We start from the raw sequence: 19,060 nt of genomic DNA, 5'->3' as shown, positions 1-19,060 counted from the left end.
AATGTCTCACCCACCAACATCCATGTTAGAGCCTGAAAATGATCACCCTCTGATAATTCCTACACACAATCTCAATGAAGATGAGGAAGAGGAGGAGAAAGAGGGAAGTCAGATTGTTTCTGTTTCAGAAATGAGTGGGACCACACAGCCCACTGAGGAGTCCCGTCCAGGGTCGGCAGGTCCAGCTGGAGCATCTGCCTGGAGAGTGGGCGGGGCCTTGCTCTCTGAGCTGGACTCTGAGGAGGTGAGTGTGAGTCAGCACGGTGCCTCTGAGCTCAGTGCCCCTGGGGTTCTGGAGGGCACTGAGAGCATGGATGATCTGGGGGAGGGCAGTCTTAAGGGGGCCATGGACATGGAGGGGGCCTCAGCTGGGTCTCCTGACTTTGAAAGGGTTCCTGAGATACCAGTGAACTATGATGAAGATGATGAAGATGAAGATGACAATGACAATGATCGTGTTTGTGATATGGATGTGGGATCTGAGCGAGCAGATGAACCCCAGAGACATGACAATGATGTGGATGATGAGGAGGATGAAGATGTGGAGATGGCCAGTGAGGGTGTGACTGAGAGTGGCCTGGAGAGCTACGGAAACGCAGATGAAGATGACTTTGCTGAGGATGAAAGACTGGACAATCTGAACAGAGTCGCTCAGCCCCCACCCCCTCCTCCTCTGCTGCCTTCAGCTCCTGCTGCGCAATGGGATCAGCCCAATCCTTTCTCTGACCCATGGGCCAAGCCTGTCCTACAGCAGCCTCAACCTGGGGCAGAGGGGACAGAAGCAGAGAGTCCTCTGACTGACCCCTGTCAAGGAGACTCTGAGACCCCAACACAAGAGTCAGCTCAGGCCTGGCTTGAACTTGGCTCTGCAACAGTCACTAATGAAAACCAAGAGGATCTATACACTCGACCTGGCAAAAACGAACAACAGACTCCTGAGCTCCAAATGCTTTCTGCTGAGGCCGCATTGTTTGTACCTGCATCTTGTGCCCAGGGGTCTTCTCCATTGAGAACCTTCAGCAGTGGGACTAGCTCTCCTGAAGAACCTAAAGAGAAGGGGCCTTTGCCTTCTCCACAGCCTGAGCTTGCACACAGAGAGGAGGCTGAGTGTACACCTGCACACCAGCTCCTGGCCTCTAATGCCCCTGGCTCCAACCCCTCCTCCTCTTCAGTGACAGAGGATGAGGCCAGTGACACGGAGGGTGAGGCTCAACTGGAGGACTCTCTAGAAACTCCTGTCATTTGCAACGTGACTTTTGACACCCAGACCCACAGCACACGCTGCCTGTCCACAGTAGAGGAGGGGGAGGAGCCGGAGGACAGTGGCGCAGCGGAAGATGCCACACCTCCATCAGCTACCTCGCAGGTGTCCTATGGCTTCGACACAAACACCTCAGCATCCAACTCCAATGCTCAGTCTACTGGGGAGAGCTGTGTGAAAAGCCCTGGCATCTTCTCTCTGGAGGAGCTGCCTGAGGAGGTCAAAGAGCCACCTCTGACTCACTTGTCTCCAGCTCCACCCAGTCTGTCCGATCAACCCTACATTGAGTGTGGGAAAGACCATGAGGACTATGAGAAGGCTGTAGAAAACAAAACGGCAAGTCCAGACAAAGTTTTTGCCCCCTCACCTGAGCCCCAACAAGTAGAACAGATACATCCTCTAGATGACCTCCAGCCTCCATACTATTCAGCCATTTGTGAAAAGACTGAGAATTTTGCAGGTAATGTATAGTTCATGTTAGTTTGTTCTGCCCTCGTGTTTAACCCCATTTCCTCATTCTTGTTGTAGTTTGTGTTTTAAATCTTTTGGGTGGCCCTAACAAGTTAATGGGTTGGAAAATGGAGAGCAAAAAAGAACAACAATTAAAAGCTATGGCAAAAGGAGTTTGTTGCTCCAGTTCCTTTATGCGCATTGTGCAATATCCATTACTAATAGTGTGCACTGCCTGGTGTTGTGTCGTCTAACTTGTGGCATGGGTATTTAAATAATTCTAAAATACACTTAAAAACATTCTCAGTGGGAATGAACAAAAGACATTTTCTATTGTTCTGATGTGGGAACATGCACTTACAGTAAGAGGGAACAAACACTATGTATACTCATCATGTCGAAACTTTTTGTCTGTATTAATCCTACGTTTTACTGAAACTTTGATCCATGTTAAAATACGAGCATCGTTCTTAACCCACTTCCATTTTGTCTTGCACTTTAATGATTTCTGGCCTTAACATGTGTTTAATACATTTTGGAATAATGGAATGTTTAAAATAAACTTTAAATAAAGATAACATTTTTACTATGGAGTATTTTCTATTGTATATTTATTTATATATTACTGTACACTGTCAGATATACATGAAACTTGTAGTGCTGTTATGGCCTTATTCCCGTTTGGACATTGAAGATGCACTAAACTCTGCTGAACGTGAAATACTGCACCGCTGGAAGGACTCAGAAGTTGCATCTTTAGGTTCAACTTTTCAAAGAAACTAAACGCAAGTTCCAGCTCATTGTGGATACACAGTCGACCTCTACTGCTGCTACAACTGGACTTTTCCTGTTCTTTCACTGTGGGTGTTATGCTGTTTAAGCTTGTATCCACTGCACCTTTAAGTATTTGCTCCTAGTTATTGTAAAGTAAGCTTCTGCATGCCACTGTTGCACAATGTTTTTCATATAATTTCTTTGAAAATGGTTTGTTAGGCTTATCATATAGCTTGGTCTTAGAGTCGACTTATGAAATGACTTAAAAACAAGCTATGTTATTTATGGTTATTTCTGTTTATGCTTATTAGTGCATGGGACGCTTATGCATGTGTCACTGGTTACACAGCCAGCCATAGAAGGCTGCTGAAACTAGTCATAGCCGTGTTGCACATACAGGAACTTGGCTGCACACAAATCTTTTCTTTCTACATCTTATTTTTAAATATAAGATCACAAATTTGCACAAATGCTCTCTGCTTAATATTTCCAACCCACTGTTTACTGCCACCCCAGTCACTTTTCCATTGGGCCACAGTTACGGTTTTGTATTGCACATGCATTGATAAGAATGCATCAGCACAGTTGGTGTTAGGTTTGGAGCTTATGTTTTAAGGGCTGTCCTCCTTTATACACCTTTGCCTGCATTCTTCTGCTGTTCCTTTGCTGCTTGCCACTTGTTTTATAAAGTCACACTATTTTAATGTGTGTCCTGCTCTGTCACAGGCTTCACTTCACTACTGCACCCACAGCGCCGGGATCACTCTTCATACCCACGCACCTACTGTGACATTGTCAAACCCGTCAATGCTGCGCTCGCATCTCCAAAGCTGAGCTGCACTGACCTCCCACCCCGGAGCCCCAAACAGCAGTCCCTCAGTCCACAGCTCCGCCGCCTCGAGCAGCACCAACGCCATCTGCAGGAACTACAACAGCGCCGCGAGCAACAGAGCAGACCCATGGAGGAGGCAGAGCAGGAGAGGAAAAGGAGGGAGGAGGAGGAAGAGAGGAAAAAGAAGGATGAAGCAGAAGAGGAAATTAAGAGGAATAAGGAGGAGCAGGAGAGGAGGCTACGAGAGCAAGAAGAGGCCAAAAAACAAGAACTACTCCAGAGGAAAGAGCTGGAGCTGCAGCTGCACCAGCAACAGGAGGAGCTCAAACAACGGCAACAGATCATACAGTGGCAACAGGAACTAGAGGAGTCCAATAAAGGACAACCATTACTGCTGTCACCCTCCTCTGGACTCTGCACAATCTACGAGGCACTGGAACATGACGATGAGGAGGACGCAAAGCGCGAGGATGAGATTGTAAATGAGCTAAACTCTGTCACAGATGAGAGCTCCGAGGCCTGTCGGGAGGTGGACAGTGACTGTGGGAGGGTTACTCCAGAAACACAGAGCACCCACTGTTCCCCACCTCCACAGAATGCGCAACAGAAACTGAGGAGTACTACTGAGAATGGGGGCGACGACTCTACCCCGCCAGAGTCCCCTGACAGACCTTTACCCCTGGAGCTGGAGTGGGGAAAGAAAGTGGACATTGTGCATCAGTTGATCAATCAGACTCTGCTGTTGAATGGGGATGGGTGCTCACCTTTGCTGCTTCTTCCTGGTGGAGCGGGTGGGACTCTGAGCCCTCTGGAGAGTAGCCTGTGGCCCAGCCTGCTGCCTCCCCTTACCCCTCCTTCTGCCACTGTCACCTCTGTGAGCAGTTTTTCCCCCGAAACAACCGGCACCTCATCACAGGGGGAGTGGACAGTGGTGGAGCTGGAGACACATCACTAATGAAAATTATGGTAGAATACTCATTCACATCCTATATTCTGTTATAAAGCACATGCACAGGGTAATCATAACACACTGTAAAATGGCACACATCAGCAGATAACATTGACCTGGAAAAGTCAGACTGGAAACTACATGCAAAACCCTCACGCTCTCCTCAGGGTCACATTGATCTGAAGAATTTTTTTTTTTTCCCCACTCCCTTGGGGCGGGTCAGTCAGACCCAAAAATTTATTTTCTTACCTGGCGAGAATTTATTTGAAAATAAATTTTTGGGTCTGATTGACCCGCCCCAAGAGAGTGGGAAGGGAAAAAAATGTCTTCAGGTCAATGAGGGTCTTACTCTTGAGATGCGATTGGCTCTTCTATGAATTAACTACTAATATTTTTTTTATTTATTGTATTCCAATTTTTGCTGCATACTTGATGTAGTAATCAACTATATATTTTAACACATGTAGCTTTTACTTGGTGCTAAATTTCCACAGGAGAAACACAGACAAGCACAAAATCTTCCATGCTCTTGTATTGGAAGATGATTACACACTATCCTAATCTTGGCCAGTGCTTGTGTTAAATAAACATCTGGTGTGTGAACTGTAGCACAGAAATTAAATGACTTCAGGCACTACACTGTAACTCTGCACCTTTGGCCATTCTACTCTTCTGCCCCCAAACCCAACACAAAAAGAGGATTGTGGGTCGTGTCCAGTTTCAGTCCCCATGCACCTGAAACCATACCATCACACGTGCTTGACTGAAACGAGATGAAAATGGACACATTCTGTTTTCAAATGTCTGTTCTCGGGGCTTAACTCACACTGCTAACACTGTATGTGCCAAAATTATCACTCTTCCACCTCACTCATATTAGCTGGGGGCTTGCTCTACAATTTATTGATGTCTTAGTACTAATACACTGTTACTTGCTATTAACCACTATTGGCAAAGCAATTGCACTAAGTATCTTTATTCTCTAACATGCTAAAATATTTTCCTGTCTTTGTCACCTCTAATTTAAAGGGAGTTGCACCAACAATGTTTTAATGTGGGCATTAACTAATCTGTTTAGAAGTATGTTTTCTTATGTTAGCAGACCAGACTTTTCCAGTGGTTTAACTTATGAAATTATTTATGATACATTTATTGAACATGAAAACTCTGGGACATCACCGATATTGCTGTGAATAAAAGTATACTGGGAACAGCTTTTTAGAGTAAGTATTGTAGAAAGTAGTATGTACTGTAGTCTTTTTTTTTTTATTGTCAAAAATTGTCATTTTTCTTGTTTCCATATGCTTTAGTTTGCTTTATTGATTAATGTAGCATTTGTCAAATTATACATTTTGATCAAATTACATTTGGAGGGGTGCAGTATTCATTGGCCTCAGATTAGCTAACCTTTGGGCTGTTCACAGCTCTTTGCACAGCAATGTTCATTTAGTCTTCCTCACTTTGTTCACCTGTTTCTCAAACGTTTCAGTGCTTTATGGCCCAGAAGGAAGATTTATAATAAATATTATCTTTGCATTGTCATACCTCAAGCCACAGTGGTTGCTGATGAGCTTCCCTCAAGTACTGTTTGTGCAAATCTATGTATTGTTAAGTGACTGCTCACTGTACTGATGGAAAATGTATCTTTATTTCTACTTTTCATATTACCTGAAGAGTTGATTTTAATAGAACATGTATTGAAATTTAGGAATGAAGGAGAATGCATTTGCTTTAAATGTAAGTAAACAGCATTTTTATGTCATGTCTACTGAACTTGAGTTATTGATGCTTACAGACATTGTTAATTTGTTCAGATTTCCTTTATGAATACTTTCTTTCTTTGTTCTGTTTGTTTTGAAAATGAGGTAAAGCCTGCTTGTGTCTTAATTGATTGTTGACTGTTCAAAATGAGCAGGGTACTTTTACCCAAAATACGGCAGCTTATTTCCAGTTATGTGTATTTTCTGTGTAATTTCAATGAAATCTTAAATGTAAATAAAATGTTTTTTTTTAAACTGCTTTTGGCTTCTTTGTGTAAAAATAGTAAAATTCACAAAGTTGAACAAAACTAAGTGTAGAAAATACAAGGTCTTCAAAACGTTAACATAACAGAAAATTTCAAACTCTCTTAAAACTCTCATAAAAGGCTTGTCAAAGCACCTAGGCTTTTACAACTAGGCTCCCTCTTTTATCCATTTACATTTGGAACAACTGTAATTAGAACATTTTTTCAGAAGAACAGATTCGGCATCATTTCCAGTCCATCAGCAGCTGTAGTAGACAATCAGTAGCATCGCGACAGGATGGCTCCTCACTGCCCAAAATGACACGCTTTAAGTATGTGCCCTGAGGAATCCTACAGAGGATCCTAATGCCAAAAAAATAAAATAAAAAATGTGGACACTCAAATATATTTAAACAGTACAACCATCTATGGAAATGTATGTATCAAAACTAATTTCACCTACCAGTCATCTATGTCATCAGTCTCAGGGCTGACTTGGATCCACTGACCAATAGACCACATTCTCACAACACCGCCAGATAGTGTGTCAACATTTTCACAACATAGGAAATAACTATAAAAACATAGAAAGTAACTATAAAAAATGTACGCAGGTCTCACGAAAAGGCATGAAATAAAGCCTTACTGTTCAGTGTCTGTTTTCACTTCTCCAAGCTGGTCCACATTCCACCTCATTCGTTTGTGCAGTCCCGTGTCAACCTGGGCCAAATATGGAGTGAGCTGACAGTACCGAAAAATGGTCACCCTCAATGGGCCGTACCCAAACTGGCCAATGTGGAAATGGGAGATGCTGTAAAAACGTGAGAAAATTGTTTGCTTCATTGTGTGGCTTTATTATTTTATATGTGTAGTTTACCCGTGAGGCTCAGTTTCATCCAAAGACAGAAGTTCGTTGCTGGCACAGGTCAAAAGTAAATTCTCCAGTTTATGACAGAGAATCTGAGAAAACGTTAACAGCTGAAAACGCTAAAAAACAGTTAAAATAAGTAAAAAATTGTTATTGAATTTCACTGCTTCAGATAATGCAACATACATTCTTTTTGGGGGGCCTACAATAGTCTGATTCAGAATGACTTCAGAACTCTAACCCTTAAAATACTTAAAGGTGCACTGTGTAACTTTTCTTGTGGAGGGTCTGTGAATTGCTTGTCTGGAACTGTTAATGCTTTGTCTGGAATGTTCCACGCTGAAGATTTAAACTCATCTGTCTCCATGAAAATATACAGAAATGAAACTAGGCCAAGATACAGGTCAGATCTATGGAGAGGTGTCTCAGTGTATCTAACAATGCCTGTTTTCCATTGTATTTCTAAGCAATAAAAACATCTGTAATGGAATAAGTGTAAAATAGACAAGTTTAATACAGAACTGCTCAACATTCAAGCCAAAAAATCTCAATGGAAGTTTTCAGAAAAGTTACAGTATGCGTTTAATGAGTATGAAAACTTAGTACCTATTTTAGGTAACTATTAATAAATAATAATATCTGAAAAACAATTGGAAGTAGATCACTTGTCTATAGCTAGACTCTGAGCCAGTACTTCAAACTCGATATAGGTACATAAAAACATACCACTGACTCTGAGAGAGGGTCGTTCACATTCAAAGAATTACGGGCTGTTGATTCAAGATGGTTAAAGTAAGGCTGACAGGTGAACAGAAAACTGGCCACAGACGCAGCATTATTCTTTCTATCTGAAACACTGCACACAACACAACTGCATCAATGTTTTGGACCTGATTAAGTGAAAGAAGAAGTTAAGTATGACCATACACTTCAAAGAGGTTTTTCTGGATGTCGTCTGCTTGTTTAATGAAGACATGCATTTGCAGGTACGTGGAGTACCGGTTGAGGTCTGCCACACTCTCCTCCAGACAGCAGCACGTGTCACCGGCGCAGCTGCAGGTTGTGCTTTCACCACTCAGGGGCGCCAGCGTTGCATCAACCAGTAAAGAGAGCCACGCTACGGCTGAGAAAACCAAAATAGAGAAAAGTGTAAACTCTCAAGGTGTTTTTTGTTTGTTTGTTTGTTTGTTTTTTTCCTCACAACCACAACAGAGTTTACATTGATAAAATCATGAGGAAATCCGTGTGTTTTGTTCCACATAACATAAACACGTGTTGTATCCTTTGCTTTGGCCTTATTTGTTTTTTGGGGGGTTATTTTTGCCTATTTATTACAATTATCCACTCATAAAACAACTATCAGACCACCTGAAAAGTATCCTTCTCGTTATGGTCTATTTAAAAATACCTACATCAATAAAAATCATTTAAAACCCCGTGTGTTTTGGTGCATATAACATAATGCCTACGTGCCTTTTATACATTTGGCCAGCCTACTAAACATAACTGGTGTGGTTTATCGTCTTTGTGTTGTTGTAATAATGCTATTACTACTGACAGCCAAGGAGACTACATGTTGTTATTCTGACCTCTGTGAAGCTCTTTTTCCCCGGATTCCAGAGGCTCGCTTTGACATAGCTCTTGCTCTGCTGCGGGCACATCTGATGTAGGGGCCTGAGCGTCTGCCATCACTGCTCACTGTCCTATTGCTCTCCAGGCCTGTGTGTGTGGACAAGAAAAGATGCACACTTCAATGCTAATCAGTGTTGGGAAGGTTAATTTTAAAATGTATTCCCCTACAGATTACAGATTACATATCCCAAAATGTAGTTTGTATCGTAATCCATTAATTTATTTAAAGTGAGTAACGTAATCTGAATACTTTGGATTACTTGATATTGTCATGCTTTTTCACTTGTTTTGTATATTACCATTTGTCATTTAATAAATAAATTAAAAATATATATATTGTCATGTTTTTTAAAACTACATGAATGCAACAACCACATCCTGAAAATTACTAATACTTGACCACATAAAAAATATTATTGATAGAGAAATTATTTTTATATGAAATCACAATTATGTCCACCTATTGTTAGTGTCATATTGTATTAGTTTAATCCTAGTTTAGACCTGGTTTTAGTCCTAGTTTAGTTCTAGTTTAGTCCTGGTTTTAGACCTGGTTTTAGTCCTACTTTAGTTCTAGTTTAGTCCTGGTTTTGTTCTGGTTTTAGTTCTGGTTTTAGTCCTGGTTTAGTCCTGGTTTTAGTTCTAGTTTAGTCCTGGTTTAGTCCTGGTTTTAGTCCTGGTTTAGTCCTGGTTTTAGTCCTAGGTTAGTTCTAGTTTAGTCCTGGTTTAGTCCTGGTTTTAGTCCTAGGTTAGTTCTAGTTTAGACCTGGTTTTAGTCCTACTTTAGTTCTAGTTTAGTCCTGGTTTTAGTCCTAGTTTAGTCCTGGTTTTGTTCTGGTTTTAGTCCTGGTTTAGTCCTGGTTTTAGTTCTAGTTTAGTCCTGGTTTAGTCCTGGTTTTAGTCCTAGTTTAGTTCTAGTTTAGTCCTGGTTTTAGTTCTGGTTTTAGTCCTGGTTTAGTCCTGGTTTTAGTTCTAGTTTAGTTCTAGTTTAGTCCTGGTTTAGTCCTGGTTTTAGTCCTAGTTTAGTTCTAGTTTAGTTCTAGTTTAGTCCTGGTTTAGTCCTGGTTTTAGTCTTAATTTAGTTCTAGTTTAGTCCTGGTTTTAGTTCTGGTTTTAGTCCTTGCTTAGCCCAAAATGTGAAAACAGGAAAATACCGCCGTGTAATCCATTTATTTCAACAAAGTAACTGTAATCCAATTACCACTCACTGAAACAGTAACTGTAACTGAATACAGTTACTCATAATTTGTACTCTGATTACGTAACTCCGGTACATGTAATCTGTTACTCCCCAACACTGATGCTAATGTTTCATATAATTTGCTTAAACTTAAATTATATGCAAAGATAATAAATTACAAAACACAACTTCACAAACACCACGTTGACCAAACAACACATACCTTTGCGTTACCTCCTTTGCTTTGGCTAATTTTGGCTAAAGTGCGCAAAGTAAGTAATGCGCATAATCTAATGTCAAAGGTTAATGGGGGTGAAAACAACAGCACTGATCAGTTTGTTTTAGCAGCACGTCATATTTGGACTTTTTACAAATGAGCTAATGAACAATGATAAACTGTATATTTTTAACCTGGCAATTATTATGGCAAAATACTTACATGAATGTAAATTTGCTAACAAGAAATCTGCATTCAATGTATTTTACAAAGAAATTAAATGAATCCCCCTGGCTTCAACAATTTAACAGTTATTGATGTCACTTTGTATTTGCACTATTTTGTATGAAATGCAAGTGTATATGTGAAGTATATTTAAAAAAAAAAAAAAAAAAAAAAAAAAAGCAAAGTTCATCTTGCGCAACCATATTTTTGTATGATTTTGTTTGGTGAAAAATACGAATTTGATTTGACATTTTGTTGTGCAGTTTAAAGGGCCCATTACTACGCTGTTTTCCTGATGATAATGTGTTTCCTCATCAAAAACATTCCCAGAGTTGTGTTTTGTTTCGCACACAAACCCTGCATATTTAGTCTGAGTTCTTTTTCCAAACAAAAAAATACTCTGCGCAACCTTGTGATGTCATGTAGTAAAACAGGAAGTGCTCCACTGTGTTTTTAAACTCTGTAACCGTCAAGAAAATCATTTGGATAGTTTCAGCTCTGGAAATACCAATCTCTAGTGAACAAAAGGTAAATGGTAGCTGTTGAACTTGAAAACTGCCACTTCATACTTCATGACGATGAAGATGAAGCAGAGCATTTTGAGCTTTGGAGATGTCAGACAGATTAATAATTTAACATGACTCACGTGTGTGTGAATGAAACACTCCGGGTACGTTTTTGATGAGAGAACAACTTTCTAACACGATAACAAAGCTTACAAGAGTCAGTTTTGTGCATGACCTTTACTCTTGACTGGTCAAGTATAAAATGAGTCTTGTGAAGATTTGAGCGTGATCATAACTAAACCTTCTTAAATGTAATACCAAAAATTATTCATAATTACGTAGACAGAGTGTGCATGTGTGCTGACTTGACATATGTTCAACAGTTGGTGGCTTTTATTGACATTACAGTAGTAGTTTGTGCCGAGTCACATGACCCATCCGGGCGCGTCCTCATCGCGCAGCTTCGGACCAATCACGGGCCAAGTCCGCGCTCAGAGGCTGTGTACAAGTGCTGTGTGCTCCGTCTGCTGCCACACTTAGCCACAGTTTCATGCAGACTGACTATTTAATCATTTCCGATCTGTTTTAAGAAGAGTTGCGCTCCTGGGTACGTGTTTCGTGTTTCTGGACACTTTGTCTCCCGCTTCCCGGCTCCACTTTTGTTTTTTGCGGTGAACAAGGGCTCGGGGCAGACTGACAGGCGGCTTTTTGTGGCATGTGATACGGACAACAGACAAGGCGTGTTCACGTTACGCGGATGTAAAAGAAGAAAAGAGAACACAGTGTTTATCATTTTTATTTTGATAGCCATTTTTACGATGTTTGTGAGGGGCAGGAGCGCGGAGATGGTTCCCGGTACATTTGGCTGGGCGCTTGCTAGCTGTTGAATGGCCAACGCGCAGGGAGGAAGAACAATGTGCTGAGCCTCACGGGAAGGCGTCGGATGCTCTGATGCAAATGACCCTAGCCTTTTTAATGTGACTTTGTGAATGCGTTTTTATTCGCTTCACTGTGTCCTGGTTAAAAAAAACAACAACATCACCAAGATTGGTCTTTTTTGACAGTGTCCCTTTCCATACATGACAACAATGCGGATTACCTCTTGACTGGACGTCTTTGTGTGTCATTGGGCTCTTGGTAAAAGTTTGCGTGAATTGGATATTTCCTGAAAAAGAGACGGCTGACTGAGGGTAAATCTTCATCACGTGCATAGCTTTTTTCTGTGAAGCCTCGAAGACAAACAGCAAGTGGGACAGCCATGGCAAACGACTCAATACAAGTAAGTTGGTGAAGTTGCCCTGCATTGACTGGGCTCATTTCCATTGGCTTCACGTCTGGCTTTATCTCAAACTGCTGTCTGGGTGGCCCCAATAGCTTGAACATTCTTATGTGGTTTATTATGATAAAAATGTTATAGGTGCCTATAAAACATACAAAAGAACAGAACAGGAAAGCATGCCAATGAATACATCAATGAGTCGGTCTGATAATACACTGCCTGTGAGCCTGGGAGAGTCCAATTAGAAATGGATATTTTTATGAATAATGTACAAGGCCTTCCTCTGGTCAACACTGCTCTTGTGTCCTCTAGTATGGGCAGGGGTGCTCTGTTTTTAGTGAAGCTTTATGTCGTCATCATTTGTTTTTGGACAGGCAAAGCCAAGTTGTTTTATAGAGGCAAAGCCAAGTTGTGTTATAGAGGCTAAATAGTGGCGTTTGTCACTAAACACTCCCCATGTGTCTGACTGGGGCAGATCCTCGGTTTTTTTCTGTTTTTAATTACATAGTCAAATAGAGATATTTATTGTTAACATTACATTCAGGAAGCTTTGTCTCCAAATATCTAGATGCACAGTGGTGATTAAATAATAATAATAGCTGTCATTTGAACTAGTAAGAGGATTTTTATGCAGCTGAGCACTACATTATAGACAGCCCTTTTGTTTTTATAGTGCTAGTTTAATACAAAAGCTGTTCTGCTTTACAACTGTTCCCAATACCCATGTTGTGATGTCAGTGTTGAGAAGTTGTTTTATATATTTCTCTGTATATCTGTATCCAGTATATCTTTCCATGTTCTTTTCATCTCCAGGAAGCACTGAACTGAAGCATGTGCGAGTAGTAAAACAAGCCAAAGCCAGCTTTTAATTAAGTCTTCTTGAATGCACCATGCTATCAGACACCTTTAAACTTTTCTGTGCCTTAGATTAGGTTGCCACCCAAACAGGGCTAATCCTAGCTTTGGCATCTGTCCTTAAGACTGACAGGAGGAAAAACTGAATGTATATTACCTACCATACCCTACATATATTTCATGTCTTAACCAGGGGCTCTGCAGTACTTGAATATGGATTTTAATTCTAAGGTTCATGAACATGGACTAAAATAATCAAATTCTTCCAAAAATATGACCTATTCTCCAAATGACGCACTGCCACAGGACTGGCTATAGACCTGTTGATTTTAAAACGGATAATTGTGATCTGAAATCAATTTAATTACATTTTGTTATAGCCAACATGAGATATACCATAACAAAAACATTATTTAATAATATTTAACCCTGACTTTGAAACACCGTCTTATGTGCTTTTGCTGAGCAGTTGATGGAGACACTGCAGTATCACTTTGAAACTTTGTGAAAATTGGCAAAATTAGTTGTAATATTATTTTTGGTTGAATTCTCAAGATTCCTGTGCTCAGTAAAGACAAGATCTCAAACAAAGGAGGGAGACGGGCTGATGAGCATGAGGCTTTAGGTCTTGCTTTTGATCAGAGCTGTTATGGAGCTGTTACTGCTTAAATCGAAACGTGAATTGTGAAATGAATTCATTTCCCCAGTTATCAGATTTACAAAAGAAAACTAAAGTTAAGTCCTTGAGTTTACATTTTTACCACTAACTAAACTACTAGACCAGTGCGTTTCATTCTTTACTTTGGATTAGGTCTACAAATGGACTTTCATACAAATATTTTAAACAGTTTTATAAGTGGACTGGTGAGGGTACATAAGCACATCAGACTGCACTTTTATGGCAAAGGTTAAGATCAGGTTTGTTGTAGTGAATTTTATATGATTAGGAATGATCTTTTGGCATAATGGAAGAAAATCTAGAAAATGTCAGTAATATTTATTATAGTACTAATATAGATTTATGAGTACTTAGGGTGTGAGACAAGCCAAGGGGACACTCCACCCAAAAACACTGGAAATCACTGACACATTTATGCAACAAATATTTGATATGATTTAGCTAACTTACTAAAACAATAACATTTGTTTTTTTCTACACACTTTTATCTTGGGTAACTTCAACAGAAAGGGCTAGACACACAAAACATGCAGCTAACAAAATGTTCTTGGGCACAAATAGCCCTAAACACGGATATTACAGGCTCCATAGATAACGACTGACACACGCAGGCAGTCAGACACTCAGGGGAACGCATAGGAGAGCACTTCCCATACAGCGGCCACCATGACGTAAGGAGACAGTTATGCACAAACTCGGCTTTTCTCAGAGCTGCCCTGTGGCCATGTAGAGCCCATAATAATGCATCATGAAAAAGCACGGCAACAGGAGGCTTTGGACCTAAGGCTCAGTGGGTGACTTTAATAAAACAATATGGCCTAATGGGAGTGCTCTCCTGCAATGTGAGCCCATTAAGATATATTTAGGCTTAGCAACAGGATGAACAATATTATGTTTTTTCTGTTTGAGTTTTTTCAGCTAAACTTGAGCGTTTTTATATAAAGTGTGTAAATTATTGATATGTGACACCCAAGTGGAAATTCATTTTATTATTTTTTAATGATGAGGGAGTAACGTATAGGATTAGATGTCTGTGAATGTCTTTTGTAGCTTTGGGCTGGATGATAGAATTGACTAAAATATATATATAAAATACATTTATTTTATTTATTGTGATTTTAGACAAGTGTGTTGGATGATTTTAATTGGTTGTTTATGGAACAAACCATTCTGCACTGGAGCACTGTAACACTTTATTGTAACATTTTATCGTGTTTTTATGTGTGTTTTGTGGATGAATGAAATGTGAAATGTGGAACCTGTCTCTTAAATCTGCAAAGCAAATTTACCTACGGGTACGAATAAAGCAACCTAACCTAACCTAAACCTAACCTATATCTATATAATTAACTGTATTTTCAAAAATATATTATAATTTCTAATTTTGCATAATTTATGTTCAACATCTGTATTTTGAAATGGTCTCATATATCGACCACCTCTAGTTTTAAATGGTCTCTTTGTGCTTTGTTTAGTTCTTTGTTGTTGTAAGTGATAAAAAGCTCTGTTATGGTTGGATCATGCTTCAGCGCTAAGGGCTGTTCACATATGGGTATGGTCTGGTTGAGTCGGGGGTGGAGGGTGAGCTGAGGGGAGGGCTAAAGGCCAATATGCTGATGATGAGCCACCAGCCACACTACTACAATAGCTCATATTGTCCGACTCTGCCTAGATCACATTCAGTTCACTCTCAGTTCATTGCCTGCTCCTGGCTGCAGCATGTCTGATGACCACACCCTGGTCAACCAACAACCAATTGACAAGTGACATCAGCCTGTGGTCTAGTAGGGCTAGGAATCATGGGGTCGCTCATGATTCAATACAATACTCAACATAGCTCTTAATGTGATATTGTGATATGGTGATGTGATAATCAATATATTACACATCTGCAATATATCACTATTTTTAAGAACCAAATACATTTTAATAACTGTATTTCTTTGTTAAACAACTACCTTTGCAAAGTCACTATGGAATAAACCAATTGTAATCATTAAAACAGTGAATTTGTCAGTGTATTGAATCAACAACTTTCCTTTTTCTGAACAAACAGCAAAACTGTACCACTGTCACAAAATAATTTAGAAAAATGTACCAAAAAATACTGGTATCGTTATTACGGGCTGGTGTATCACCAAATTTAGTATCATATATATTTCGATATTTTAGCACATCACTACTGCCCAGTGCTGTGAGGGGCTGCTTGTGGGCCCATCCAAAGTGAAATCCCCTGTGCTTCCCCACCCTTTGAGGCAGCATTAGAGGAGCCAGTGCCTCATCACCCCTCTGAGCCCCAGCAGCTGTTGGGAGCGGACGTTTCTCTGTGGGTTTTGCCCTGTTTCTTTATCTCCCTTTAACATCTCGTCTTTCCGCTCCACAAACATCCTATAATTCTCATGACCTCATGTTGGTGTACCCCTGCATTCCAGCCTCAGCCAGACCCCTCCTTCTCCATCATTACACACAAATACTCTCGCTCTCATATCTCCACTGTAGACCAGTGATTCTGTCACATTTACAAGTGCAGAATATAAGGATAACTCTGCCCTGTATGTTTGTCAGTGCATAAATACTTTAAACATTTCTTTTAATAGTTCCCATAATGCTTTTGTGTTGATGCTGTAAGAGTTCTAATTGCCCACTTTACCGTTCACATGGCCCGGCTTGTCAGCACCAGCAGCCTTGCACCCTGACGTACATTGACCTTTGCCCCTTCCTCATTATGGCAGTGCCCAGGGCCCCCGGGACACATGCATTGATCTCTGCGCATCACTCAGTGCTGTTGTTTAAACATGGTTAGGTTAACTGTGTGTGTGAGTGCCGCTGAAGTCAACACTCAAACATTACATTGGCTCGTTTATAAAAGTGTTAGAGCCTTTACTGCTGAGTCTGCGCACACAGCACTTTATTTCAACTGTTGGACTGTGCTGGAATAAGTTATAAAACTACTCCTATAAACTACTCTTGTATATTACTACATAATAAACTACAACTTTTTCTCTTTTTGTTTTGAGTACTATGTGCTTCTGGGGCTGTAACAATATCTAAATCCACTGTATAATGTTTTCATATAGCCTGGTTAGGTTCATTAGGTCTTCTGTTATAATTACTGCATATTTATATTTTAGATTCTTATGTACAGATCTATCATTTCATACCTTGACAGTTTCAGCTGCAGTCCGCTGCCTTCCTCAGAAGTATCATGTGATAGTGCTGTGACGTGTCTCTTTCACTCTGTGTGCTTAGAAGACCCTGAAAAGTCTTTAGTGCAGTCCTTATGGCTAGATATAAAAGAATAAAGTTTAAAGGTCCTATATTATGCAAAATTAGCTCTTGCGAGCTTTAAGTCAACCTGGAGTTGTGTTTTGTTTCATTCACACATGTTAGATTAATAATAAAGAATTACTCAATCTACATCTCCAGAGCTCTGAATGCTCTGTTCCACCTTGTGATGCCATGAATCAGTAGTTTTCATTTAACTTTTAACTTTCTCCACCTTTCTTATCTTTTGTTTAGTAGAGATTGACAATTTCAGGGTTGAAAATATCTAGATGATTCTAGTGAAGATGTATGGAGTGGAGCACTTCGTGTTTTATCAAATGGCATCACAAGGTGGAACAGAGTGTTTTCTATTTGATACAAGAACTCAATACAATAAGCCTAAATATGCAGTGTTTGTCTGTTAAACATGTGTGAATGAAACAAACAACACAAGGAAACAACATATCATGGATTAGAAAATATTATAATACAGGTCCTTTTAATTGAACAATTATTTATTGATTTTTGTTGTATCCATTCATGTTGTATTTTGCAGTAGCTTTTTGAGTGTTTAAAAACACTGCTTTACTACATTGTTTAAAATGATTGGATTTTCTTGAGAAAATCATTAGATCAAAAAATATATACTATCCTACATTTTTATGTGCTTGTGTGGGCACATTGTTTGTAATTCTAGCACTGTGAGTTTCTTCACAGCAGGAGGTCAACTGGTAAAAAGTGACTGAACAAAAGCTCTGCATCATCACACTTAATGGGATCAGCTATGCTTCCTAAATGCACTGTTCCCCAAAAGCATTAATGTTGATAAGTGCTAGCCTAGTTAACCCACAATAAAACACTCAAGGGGCTGTAAAAATCACATTAGCTTTTGGTGGATACGCGTGATGTATTTTAGGCCTGCCTTGTACCCAAATGCTCCTGATATGCAGGATGTCGTTATGCCTTTAATTGTGTTTTAAAGGCCAGGCATACTTGAGCGGTGAGCCATTGTAAGTGATTGTGTGAGGAATGCCAAGGATGCTTTAAATAACATTAATAAAACACAAACATTAGATCAGTGGTTGGGTTTCACTTCCCCAATTTACAAATGCATTGTATTAGATTTATTGAATAGAAGAAAAACATGTCAATAGTGCATTTGAGTGATGTTTGTTTACAGAGCCATAGCTAGGCTTCTGGGTGCCCTACGCACAGATTATTTTGATCTTACAGTACTGTTTGTTTAGATGGTTATGATGTGTGGTATGGGGCTAAAGAGAGAGGAGACATTCAGTCAGGCATTGATCAAACACTGAGACCAGGAGCGAGCTTACCATATGTGCTACAAACATGGATATTGTTCAGCACCATCTGAGAAATGCTCAACAAACAAAAAAGGCCTTTAAAATACATCAGTTCTGGTGTTGTTTAAGTTGAAGATGTTTGAAACGTATTATAATGTGTTTTTATAGAATTCTTAGTATGTGGACGCATAGCAGTATTAAAGGTTCATTGTGTAACTTTTACGGCGGAGGGTCTTTCAAATGCTTTTCTCTGTGGAGATGTTATTGCTCTGTCTGGAATGTTCCACAGTATGGTATTAATAAATCATCAGCCCCAAAATCACATAGTACTCAAAACAGACCAAGTTACAGGTCAGGTTTGTGGAGAAGCAACCCCTCGCACAGTCAGAAAGCTTGTTTTTCTAGGTATCAGGTAGGTGAGCTATAACACCACCTGTAATTTAATAAATGTAAGGTATAACTATTCAATGTCATACTGTGGAACATTTCAGACAGAGCAATGACATACCCACAGAAACAAGCAGGTGACCCCCAACCAAAAAGTTAGATAGTGCACCTTTAAGAGGTTCTGTTTATATACTGTAAAAAATACTAGTAGTATTTGTAGGTTACAGATGCGATGAATGGTTCAGCTCTAAACTTTGAAGCGTCTCCTGTGAATGCTTCTACAATGACCCTAGTGAGTGTAAATCGAGACAGCAAGTTGTTCTTACATTATCTGGCCCCTCTCTTGTCTGTGCTCCCTCTCTAACTCCAGTCCGGCAGGCTACGCACCAGCTG

General features: G+C 39.9%; 3 protein-coding genes across 3 annotated transcripts in view; 2 read left to right on the top strand and 1 right to left on the bottom strand.

The window, feature by feature from the left end:
* Window position 1: 1 nt before the first annotated feature.
* Window positions 2–4,412, top strand: prr36a (proline rich 36a). Its single transcript, XM_055158721.1, has 2 exons — window positions 2–1,721; window positions 3,212–4,412. The coding sequence occupies exons 1-2, from the start codon at window positions 2–4 to the stop codon at window positions 4,270–4,272; spliced, it is 2,781 nt and encodes a 926-aa protein (XP_055014696.1). The 3' UTR covers window positions 4,273–4,412.
* Window positions 4,413–5,627: 1,215 nt separating this feature from the next.
* cunh19orf67 (chromosome unknown C19orf67 homolog) lies at window positions 5,628–8,828 on the bottom strand. The gene is made up of 7 exons (XM_055158467.1): window positions 8,729–8,828; window positions 8,067–8,262; window positions 7,866–7,995; window positions 7,149–7,258; window positions 6,918–7,082; window positions 6,735–6,845; window positions 5,628–6,634 (listed from the first exon to the last, which is right to left on the bottom strand). The coding sequence occupies exons 1-7, from the start codon at window positions 8,826–8,828 to the stop codon at window positions 6,517–6,519; spliced, it is 930 nt and encodes a 309-aa protein (XP_055014442.1). The 3' UTR covers window positions 5,628–6,516.
* A 2,560-nt stretch (window positions 8,829–11,388) lies between these two features.
* pkn1a (protein kinase N1a) overlaps window positions 11,389–19,060 on the top strand; it is a 35,074-nt gene continuing 27,402 nt past the window's right edge. Inside the window, exon 1 of the mRNA XM_020931339.2 lies at window positions 11,389–12,178. Coding sequence (XP_020786998.2) covers window positions 12,158–12,178 — 21 coding nt within the window. The 5' untranslated portion in view covers window positions 11,389–12,157. The remainder of the gene's footprint in view (window positions 12,179–19,060) is intronic.

The sequence above is a fragment of the Boleophthalmus pectinirostris genome, unplaced genomic scaffold (genome assembly GCF_026225935.1).
Source record: "Boleophthalmus pectinirostris isolate CB_2022bp ecotype Guang Dong unplaced genomic scaffold, ASM2622593v1 HiC_scaffold_22, whole genome shotgun sequence".
Taxonomy (NCBI): Eukaryota; Metazoa; Chordata; class Actinopteri; order Gobiiformes; family Gobiidae; genus Boleophthalmus; species Boleophthalmus pectinirostris.
This window is presented reverse-complemented; position numbering and strand designations above follow the sequence as displayed.

Bases quoted from the DNA above. Each gene is read 5' to 3' on its own strand.
- prr36a (XM_055158721.1), top strand. From the start codon at position 2: ATGTCTCACCCACCAACATCCATGTTAGAGCCTGAAAATGATCACCCT. The intron at 1,722-3,211 runs GTAATGTATAGT...GCTCTGTCACAG, and splicing joins AAAGACTGAGAATTTTGCAG to GCTTCACTTCACTACTGCAC.
- cunh19orf67 (XM_055158467.1), bottom strand. From the start codon at position 8,828: ATGGCAGACGCTCAGGCCCCTACATCAGATGTGCCCGCAGCAGAGCAA. The intron at 7,996-8,066 runs GTATGGTCATAC...TGTTGTGTGCAG, and splicing joins CAGAAAAACCTCTTTGAAGT to TGTTTCAGATAGAAAGAATA. The intron at 7,083-7,148 runs GTAAACTACACA...ACGTTTTTACAG, and splicing joins GATGAAACTGAGCCTCACGG to CATCTCCCATTTCCACATTG.